This window comes from Gekko japonicus, unplaced genomic scaffold, assembly GCF_001447785.1.
Source record: "Gekko japonicus isolate JY-2015 unplaced genomic scaffold, Gekko_japonicus_V1.1 scaffold3013, whole genome shotgun sequence".
In the NCBI taxonomy this organism is placed as follows: domain Eukaryota; kingdom Metazoa; phylum Chordata; class Lepidosauria; order Squamata; family Gekkonidae; genus Gekko; species Gekko japonicus.
In genome coordinates, this window is record NW_015176539.1 from 94,027 (window position 1) to 104,655 (window position 10,629).

At 51.5% G+C, this 10,629-nt stretch overlaps 1 protein-coding gene across 1 annotated transcript in view; it reads right to left on the minus strand.

The window, feature by feature from the left end:
* The window catches only part of LOC107124065 (protein Wnt-3a), a 75,891-nt gene that overhangs the window by 7,776 nt on the left and 57,486 nt on the right, over positions 1 to 10,629 (minus strand). The window contains exon 2 of the mRNA XM_015427453.1: positions 2,878 to 3,143. Coding sequence (XP_015282939.1) covers positions 2,878 to 3,143 — 266 coding nt within the window. The remainder of the gene's footprint in view (positions 1 to 2,877; positions 3,144 to 10,629) is intronic.

Sequence of the window (10,629 nt, forward strand, 5' to 3'; positions counted from 1 at the left end):
CTCGCCGCTTGGGCCTCGCTGCTCTTCCCCCCCCTCCGAAGCGAGGCCCGAGCGGCTTGCTGCTCAGCCTCGCTGCGCTCTTCCCCCCCCCCCGGGGGCGGCGGGGGGGGGCGCCGAGGGTTCCCCAGGGGCCGGAGCCGCTCGCCGCTTGGGCCTCGCTGCTCTTCCCCCCCCTCCGAAGCGAGGCCCGAGCGGCTTGCTGCTCAGCCTCGCTGCGCTCTTCCCCCCCCCCGAGTGGCGGCGAGGGAGGTCGCAGAGCGTTCCCTGCGCAGGAGACGCTCTGTGACTTTTGGGGGGATTTAAGTATCCCCCTGATAGTTTTTTTAAGTTTTACGATTTTTGTGCACACCTGGGGACCGCCCCACGTGTGCACAAAACTCTCCCCCCCCCAGGTCCCCCCGGTGCACGGATTTAGGTATCCGCACACCAGGGGGCGACTTCAGAATTAGATATATAGATGCATAGTTTGGAACTGCAGATGACTTACGTGCCTGATTCTCAAACCTAATGAATGGATGAGCTTCTAGTCTGTCCCACTCATTTTTTTCTACGATTGGCCTGAATCCCCCCTCACACCTGTGTGCCCCCCACTTGCCCGTGCATCCTTCTCCCACTCACAGGCCCTCCCACTGTCCACGTTCCATTGCCTACAGCTCGGCGTACTGCTGCCGTGGCCACCAGGAGGTCCACTAGTGGGCACCAGCAACGTGTCCCTTTTTTCTGTAAACATTTTATTTTTAGGATATATTCAACAAAGTTCAACATTTGTATTACAGTTCTTATCCCTTTATATCCTACCCTCCTCCCTTTCCCCACCTATATATGGCTTCCCACAGTGCTACAACCTCCTGCATAATCTTTAGGTTACTCTTAAGTACTCCTCTTTATCTTTTACATATTCTACAGGTAACTTATTTTTTCACAATTCTCTTATACTCAATAGTTATCAAAGCAAAATAAATTGTCTCTCACATCCCAGTATTTTTCCAAATACTCTTTTAAATCCAATCTTCAAAAAAGTCTTCTGCTGCCATATTATTCAGTTTCCTTGTCATCTTATCCATTTCAACCATAAAAAGTAGTTTTTTAATCCATTCTCCAGTTCCAGGAACTTCCTCCTGTTTCCAACTTTGCGCATATGTCATTCTGGCAGTCAACCAGCAACGTGTCCCTTCTTCAGGGACCCTTTCCACACGAGACCTTTAATCCTGGTTCAACGCCGTCTCCTACTAGCTATTCTGCACTACACTCGAGTTCACCCCTCTTTTTATCCCGGGTTTTTGGTCGATTCTGCATTACATTGTGGTCACCCCAGGTTGGGACCAATGCTCCCTCAAAGCTGTGGAGTCTCGTGAGCAAAACTTCCACTTCGTGAGCTTCTGGCATGAAAGTTCTGAGCGAGCGATTTGGCTGCTGCATAAATTAGTTTGCTCTGGAGCCCTCCTTCCTGGGGTAAGATAAAAATGTTTGAGCCGGAGGCTAAAAAAACTGAGCTGGCTCACACTAACTCAGCTTAGAGGGAACACTGGTTGGGAACACTGTTGCCCCAGAGTACATAGAGCCAGTTTTGCAGCGGGCTTCCTCTCGGTCCGGAATTACAGCGGTGCAGATTGGGTTCGATCCTCCCCGCCCCTTTCTCGCCATACATAGGTAGGGCTTGGCTAGGCTTGTCGAGTCCCTCCGGGCAACTGGTGGGGGTTGGGGGGGGACTTAACAGGAGTGGGAAGGGGGCCCAGATGACACCACCAATGATGTGGCTACATCACTTTCAGCATCTACCGGAAGTGACGTTGCCACGTTGTGACGTTGTAGCATCACTCTGGCGTTTGGGCGAAAACTCTATGGTAGACATAGCTTCTACCACAGATAGAGATGTAAAATTTCCGGAAATTTTGAAGCTCGGAAAACCCCCCATTTTTTCCCCGTTTTTTTCCGGGGGGAAACGGAAATTTTGAGAAAAATTGAAAAACCCCAGCTACATTAGCATTTCTTTTGTTTTTTCTAGATTGAAAGTCATTCTGTTACTTTAGGAACATAAAATATGACTATGGACATTTTTACTTGGCATGAAATTATCACAACTAGCATATTAAAAATATAGTGTATCCAAACAGTTACTACAAACAGAATACCCACCCACATGCAAAAACAAAACTGAAACCTTTTTATTTTCTTCTGACGATCACACCTCCTAAAGGAAGAAATGCATCTTGTTCTTGCATGGGAGAGTTCAGTTTGTAACCTAGGACTTGCTTGTCCTCAGTGCACAGAAATCAGATCAATCTGATACCATATATATATATATTTTAGAAATGATTTGGAAAATATTTGAACACCTTGTCTTAAAATATTTTATTCATCATGTTAAAATAAAATGTTCCATAATCAATTTTTTTTCCTTTCCTTTTCTTTTTTCAATGTTTTCAATTTTTCGGGAAAAACAAAAAGGCTTCAGGAAACAAATGGGGGGGGGGACGTTTTTCCCCCAGAATTTTTTTTGGTTTTCTTCCGGGCCTTCACATTTCTAACCATAGAGTTGTTGCCCAAATACCAGAGTGCGCCCTGACGTCACCAATGCAAGGATGTCACCACTGGTTTGGTGTAGTGGTTAAGAGCACGGACTCTAATCTGGGAGAACCGGGTTCAATTCCCCACTCCTCCACATGCAGCTACTGGGTGACCTTGGGCAAGCCACAGTTCTCTCAGAGCTGTTCTCTCAGGAGCAGTTCTCAAGACAGCTCTCTCAGCCCCACCTACCTCACGGGGTGTCTGTTGTGGGGAGAGGAAGGGAAGGAGAGTGTAAGCTGCTCTGAGACTCCGAGGGAAGGGCGGGGTATAAAACCAACTCTGAGCCAAAGGAACAACACAAAGCCTTACCGTTCTCCCAGCCTCGTTGTTGTGTCTGTTCATGGCCGATCGGGCATCCGGCCGGTTCTCCCGCGCGTCTGCAAATTCCCGGGACACCATGCTCCCGAACTCCACGTCCTCGCTGCAGCCGCCCCATTTCCAGCCTTCTCCCGGAGGACCCTTGTGACGCGTATCGCAGCCGCAGATGGTGGCTGAGCCTTCGGCGCAGGATCTGGTCACAGCAAAAGCCACCCCGGCCGAGGCAATGGCGTGGACAAAGGCAGATTCCCGCGTGGCTGCAAGAAGAGAAACAAGAGGCTGTCAAGGTATCAGGTCTTGCTCTGACCTGGTTAGCCACGGCAAGCCCGATCTCGTCAGATCTCAGAAGCTAAGCAGGGTCGACTCTGGCAAGTCCTTGGGTGGGAGACCTCCTTGGAATACCAGAAGTCGGGAGGCGGGGGCAGGCCTTATTCAGCCACCTCTCTGGATATCCCCCAGGCCCCCGGTAGGGGTCAGTCACCAGAGGTCACCATGACTTCCCGGTGCACACCAGTGTTCCCTCTAAGCTGAGTTAGTGTGAGCCAGCTCACAGTTTCTTAGACTCCGGCTCAGACATTTGTGTCTTACCTCAGGAAGGGATGGCTCCAGAGCAAAATAATTTATGCAGTAGCCAAATCGCGCGCTCACAGCTGTAATGCCAGTCAATGTTCCCTCTAAATCTTGTGAACCAAACTCTGCTTTGTGAGCTACTGCCATTAAAGTTGTGAGCCAGCGATTTGGCTGCTGCATAAATGAGTTTGCTCTGGAGCCCTCCTTCTTGAGCTAAGACAAAAAGGTGTGACCCGGAAACTAAAAAACTGTGAGCTAGCTCACACTAACTCAGCTTAGGGGGAACACTGATGCCAGTCACTCACAAAGTAGAATTTTTGCCCACGAGACTCCACAGCTTAGAGGGAGCATTGCATGCACATATGAAAAATACAAACACACACACAACATACACAAAAGAAGGTTGTTGCTCAGTGCCTAGTTCTCATGGCCCTTTCTTACACGCCCGATTGCCACTTTGGGGTCAGGAAGCAATTCTTCTCCAGGCCAGTTTGGCATGGTATCCTAGAGGGATTTTTTGGCCATCTTCCGGGCATGGAGCAGGGGTCACTGAGGGAGGTCATTGTGAATTTCCTGCATTGTGCAGGGGGGTGGACTAGATGACCCTGGAGGTCCCTTCCAACCTTATGATTCTATGCCAACAGGAATAAGCAAATCTTCCTGGCTAAAAATGCTCCCCCCACACACTTTCGACTGACTTCTGTTGAAGGCCGACACTTCTTCCGGATTTTTACACCTGCTGTGACTAGATTGCACGAAACGTCAGCGACGCTGCAGAATCCTCTGCCCGCAAAGAGGGATGCTTGTCCTCTCTCTGCCTGAGTTACTGCTCTGTGAGTATTTCTTCCAATCAGGGGGCCCAAGTCATAATGAAATAAGGGGTGAGGCTCCAATCACCTATGGCAATCCTCACACCCTGATACTGGGAAAGACTGAAGGTCACAGAAGAAGGGGATGGCAAAGGATGAGATGGTTGGACAGTGTGATTGTTGGGTGATAGTGAGATATTGAAAAAATGGTATTTAGCAGAGATAATATAGTCCAGCAGTGCCAGAGTAAAATAATTCAGACTGAGAGTCCATGTGTGATTAAAATATAAAGTTTTTACTAAATTCTAGCATGGGGAAGGGTAACTGGGATGAACATAACAACAGAGCATAATCGGCTACATCCTTACTCTACAAAGACAAAACTAGAAGAGTATGGCTGCTCTTCTTCTTCTTCAGAACACCAAACAAAGACGGGAAGAGAAGCCATAAAATGGTAATACACCTTGACACTTTAGTCCCAATCAAACTCCTAGATCAGGGAGAAAATTCCCGGGCTTCCTACATCTAAAGAACATTGGTTACATGAGAAACATGTGACTTCCTGTGAGTAACATAAACAAACATTTAACCCCAGATATACTGAGTGTTTTCAACTTGTAATACCCAACAGTTATCGATGCAACAGGCATGAAATTGAGCAAACGCCGGAGGACAACAGAGTAGAAGAGGGCCAACTGGGGTGGGAAACTGCTGGAGATTGGGAGTGGAGCGGGGGGGGGGGGGGGGTTGGGGGGACGGGAGGGAGATCAGCAGCGCTATGATGCCATAGATTCCACCCTCCAAAGGTGTTCATTTCCTCCTTCCCACCATGGGACAGCCGGATGGTGGGAGGAAATTCCCCCCCACACACACACCCAAACAGCGACGTTGCATGCAATGGGCTAATGTCACTTCTCGAAGTGACGTCAGTGTGTCAGCGACATAGGGAGTCTGTTGACGCTCTGCTTTGGGGGCAAAACTCTATGGTGACGTTATCCTCAAACTGTAGTGTTTTGCCCAAAAAGCAGAGCTTCTCCCCCTGACGTCACCAAAGCACTGATGTCACTTTCCGGTGACGTCAGTGCATCACGCAGCATCCCACTCCAGGAATGAAGAAGAAGAAGAAGAAGAGGAGGAGGAGATTGGATTTATGCCCCATCCTTCACTACCCAGAGGAGTCTCAGAGCGGCTTACAACCCTCCTCTCCCATCCCCTCCCCACAACAGACACCCTGGGAGGTAGTTGGGGCTGAGAGAGCTCTGACAGAAACTGCTCCTTTTCAACGACAGCTCTTATCAGAACTACGACTTGCCCAAGGTCATCCAGCAGCCACAAGTGGAGGAGTGGGGAATCAAACCCGCTTCTCCCAGATTAGAGTCCGTGCACTTAACCACTAACACCAAACTGGAGGAGGAGGAGGAGGAGAAGAGGAGGAGGAGGAGGAGAGATTGGATTTATACCCTGCCCCTCACTACCCAAAGGTGTCTCAGAGCGGCTTACAAACTCCTTCCCCTCCCCACAACAGACACCCTGTGAGGTGGGTGGGGCTGAGAAAGCTCTTGACAGAAACTGCTCTTTTTCGAGAACAGCTCTTCTCAAAACTATGGCTTGCCCAAGGTCATCCAGCCAGGTGCAAGTGGAGGAGTGCGGAATCAAACCCGCTTCTCCCAGATTAGAGTCCGTGCACTTAACCACTACACCAAACTGGAGGAGGAGGAGGAGGAGAAGAGGAGGAGGAGGAGAGATTGGATTTATACCCCGCCCATCACTACCCAAGGGTGTCTCAGAGCGGCATACAAACTCCTTTCCCTTCCCCTCCCCACAACAGATGCCCTGTGAGGTGGGTGGGGCTGAGAGAGCTCTTGACACAAACTGCTCTTTTTCAAGAACAGCTCTTGTCAGAACTATGGCTTGCCCAAAGTCATCCAGCCAGGTGCAAGTGGAGGAGTGGGGAATCAAACCCGGTTCTCCCAGATTAGCGTCCGCACACTTAACCACGACACCAAACTGGCTCCCCAAATCCCCCTGCCGGCACAAAGGAACTACTCCAGGCCCCAGTTGGAAGTTGGTAACCCTATGTAACTATTGGGGGATCCTTTCTCTAACAGTAATCCTGCCAAACCCCTCTGTCAACTGAGCCCTCACCTGTCCAAGCGAACCTGTCGATTGGATAGAGCAAAAGTTTCTATTCTATTCTGAATACACATTCAAGGTGTGTTGATTTGACATCACATACTCTGGAAACAGGCAAATGTGGTTTTCAGGGCCCCATTACCACAAACTAGCCGGATCTCGTCAGATCTCGGAAGCCAAGCAGGGTTAGTACTCGGATGAGAGACCACCAAGAAAGTCCGGCTTCTCTACGCAGAGGCAGGGAGGGGCAAAACGCCTCTGAATGTCTCTTGCCTCGAAAACCCAACCAGGCAATGCTCCCTCTAAGCCGTGGAGCCTTGTGAGCAAAAAATTCTACTTTGCGAGTGACCAGCATGAAAGTCGTGAGCGAGAGATTTGGCTGCTGCATCAATTACTTTGCTCTGGAGCCCTCCTTCCTGAGCTAAGGCAAAAATGTGTGAGCCCGTTTGGTGTAGTGGTTAAGTGTGCGGACTCTGATCTGGGAGAACCGGGTTTGATTCCCCACTCCTCCACTCGCACCTGGCTGGATGGCCTTGGGCAAGCCGTAGTTCTGATAAGAGCTGTTCTTGTCAAGAGCTCTCTCAGCCCCACCCACCTCACTGGCAGTGTTCCCTCTAAGCTGAGTTAATGTGAGCTAGCTCACAGTTTTCTAGCCTCCGGCTCACACGTTTTTGTCTTAGCTCAGGAAGGGTGGCTCCAGAGCAATCTAATTTATGCAGTAGCCAAATTGCTCGCTCACAACTTTAATGCCAGCATCTCACAAAGTAGAATTTTTGCTCACAAGACTCCACGGCTTAGAGGGAGCATTGCTCACGGGGTGTCTGTTGTGGGGAGGGGGAGGGAAAGGAGTTTGTAAGCCGCTCGGAGACACCTTTGGGTAGTGAAGGGCGGGGTATAAATCCAATCTCCTCTCTTCTTCTTCTTCTTCTTCTTCTTCTTCTTCTTCTTCTTCTTCTTCTTCTTCTTCTTCTTCTTCTTCTTCTTCTTCTTCTTCTTCTTCTTCTTCATTAGAGAGTCAACATGGAATATTTCCTTCAAGAGTTGATAAGTAGTGATTGATAAAAACTGAGATTGCTACATGCTCAGGTAAAGCAAATATTGTGACGCTGAGCTAGCTCACACTAGTGGAGCTGCGGTGGCTCAACTAGTTAAGACGCTGAACTGCAGGCTGTGGAAGGTCAGTAGTTCAGCAGTTCGAGACCCGAGTGCCGCATGATGGAGTGAGCTCCCATCTCTGGTTCCAGCTCCTGCCAACCTAGCCGTTCGAAAGCAAGAAATTGCAAGTAGATAAATAGGGACCACTTCGGTGGGAAGGGAACAGCGTTCCGTGCGCCTTGGTGTTTAGTCATGCCGGCGGCCGACCACACGACCACGGAAACGTTTTCGGACAGCGCTGGCTCTTCGGCTTGGAAACGGAGATGAGCACCGCAACCCTAGAGTCGGATTCAACTGGCTTTCGAGCAAGGGAACCTTCACACTAACTCAGCTTAGAGGGAACACTGCCGGTCTCCGTAAGTCGGCTGGGACTTGACCGGGGGGGGGGGGGGAAGCAAAACCAAACCAGGGTTCCCCCTGTTTTACCACCCAAACTTCGAGTGACCCCAGTGCCTGGAGGAACCATCGGCAACGTTCAGGAGAAAGCCGTCTGCCCTCTGGATTTACCTCCCTTGTGGCGGGGGAGGTAAATCCAGATTCAACTTTGTGTTCGGGGGGGGGGAGAGTGGATCCAGATCTCCGTGACTCACTTCCTTCCTGGCAGAAGGGTTTGGCTCTTTCTCTGACCCCCCCTTGCCCCGCCCCGACAGCTAATGGCCGGCTTGACCCTCTTGGGCCTGGGAGAGCTCCTGGGGTCATCCCCTGAGGCTTGAAGAAACCCTGGCCTTGGAGAGGGAGATAAAGACGGAAGCGTGGAAATGAGGGGTTATTAAGGTGCCATATAAAAATGTAAGCGGCTCAGCCGGAGATAAGGCGCGGGAGCTGACTCTCAGCCCGCCTGGGTGGGTTTCGGGGGAGCTGCCGCGGCGAGGAGGAGCAGGTTGCGACTTGACTCCCAGGGCTTCTGGAAAGTAACGGAGAATCCTCACCTGAGGGGCTGGAGCGAAGAACATTCCTGTCAGGCGAGCGCATAACCACAGAGTGGGAGCCCGGGCCGTCCCCCACAGCCGGAGCCCCAGCGGGCTCCTGAGGCTTCTGGGAGAGCCAGGTGTGGAAACCGGGCAGCACCAGCTCGGGCCCGGTGCCCGGCGTGGGCGCGAGGCGGTAGAAGCCCGAGGCTTCGTTCGCCTAAGCTGGGTGAAAACCGGCAACACGCCGTACGCTCCGTCCCATCTCAGAGAGCCAACCCCACGGGAGACGCAGGGAGACGAGAGAAGAGGGTCAGATCGAAACAGGCCACGTCATGTCGCTAGGCTTGCCAATGCCGGCTTGGGGGGTTCCTGGAGATCTGGGGTAGATGGGGTTGAGAAACACCTGAAGATTTCAGGGGTGGAGCCTGCGGAGGGCAGGGCTTGGCCAGAGGAGGGATAGAGCCCGCCCTCCAAAGCAGCCATCTTCTCCAGGGGGGCTCATCTTGGTCATCTGGAAACGCAGTGCAAGAGGAGGAGATCTCCAGGTGCCACCGGGAGGCTGGCAACCCTAGGGGTAGAGCTCGGGGAAGGTGGAGCTTGGGTAGGGGCAGGGGTCATTGCCTGCGGGGGCGCACAGGAGCGCAACGAGCCCCGCCCCCTGCTCCCAGCAGCCCTCAGTCGGGCCACGAGGAGCAAGAAGCAGCCAGATAAGTTGCAGAGCCCCCCAACCGCCGTGCCTTCAGGTACAAGCTCTCCCTCCTCTGTGAGGGCAGACCTGCACATCCCCCCTCCCATAGCTAGCAATCCAAAACAGTCCAGTGGCACCTTTAAGACCAAGTTTTATTCAGATAGAAGCTCTCCCTCCTCTGCGAGGACAGATCTGTGCCCCCCCCCCCCCACCCCCCATAGCTAGCAATCCAAAACAGTCCAGTGGCACGTTTAAGACCAAGTTTTATTCAGGTACAAGCTCTCCTTCCTCTATGAGGGCAGATCTGCACATCCCCCCCCCTATAGCTAGCAATTCAAAACAGTCCAGTGGAGCCTGAGCAGTGGGTGTTGCCTTGTGGCACACTTCCGGTGATGTCAGGGGGAGTGGCATATGCAAATAAGTCATGCTAATGAGTAATGCTAATGAGCTCCTGCACCTCTTTTTCTACGAAATGACCCCTGGGTAGGGGAGAGTGCTCAACAGGGGGGACACGATGCCATAAAGTCCAGTTTCCAAAGCTGGGATGATTTCTTCTTCGTCTTCGTCTCCTCCTCCTCCTCCTCCTCCTCCTCCATTTATAATCTGCCTTTCTCACCACAGACTCAAGGCAGATTACAAGCATGATTCAAAGGCCCTTCAGTAAACTTTTCAGGAAATGGATTCCAAAATACAAAAACGGCACACAGATTATCTCCTGGGGAACTGACCTCTGTAGTTTGGAGAGCCCTTGTAATTCTGGGGGATCTCCAGGCCCCACTTGGAGGTTGGGAACCCCACTCTGTAGCCGACCGTGTCCCTCCCCCTCGGAGCCCTTGCTTTCGGCAAAGGGTGCCCATTTCCCCGTGCTTGGACTCTGGAAAGGTCAAGCCACAGACCTGTGATTTCTCACGGGGGCCTGAGGAGCAGGTTGGACAATGAAGAAAGCGAACAGGAAGAAAGTCAATTCCTTTGAAATGTGGTGTCGGAGGCAGGGGTCATTTCATAGAAAAAGAGGCACAGGAGCTCATTAGCATAACTTATTTGTATAGGCCACACCCCATGACATCACCGGAAGTGTGTCAGAAGGCAACACCCACCGCTCAGGCTCCACTGGACTGTTTCGGATTGCTAGCTATTGGGGGGGGGGGAACGTGCAGATCTGTCCTCGCAGGGGAGGGAGAGCTTGTACCTGAATAAAACTTGGTCTTAAAGGTGCCACTGGACTGTTTTCTATTGCTAGCTATTGGGGGGGGGGGAACGTGCAGATCTGTCCTCGCAGGGGAGGGAGAGCTTGTACCTGAATAAAACTTGGTCTTAAAGGTGCCACTGGACTGTTTTCTATTGCTAGCTATTGGGGGGGGGCATGCAGATCAGCCCTCGCAGAGGAGGGAGAGCTTGTGCCTGAATAAAACTTGGTCTTAAAGGTGCCACTGGACTGTTTTCTATTGCTAGCTATTGGGGGAGGGGACATGCAGAT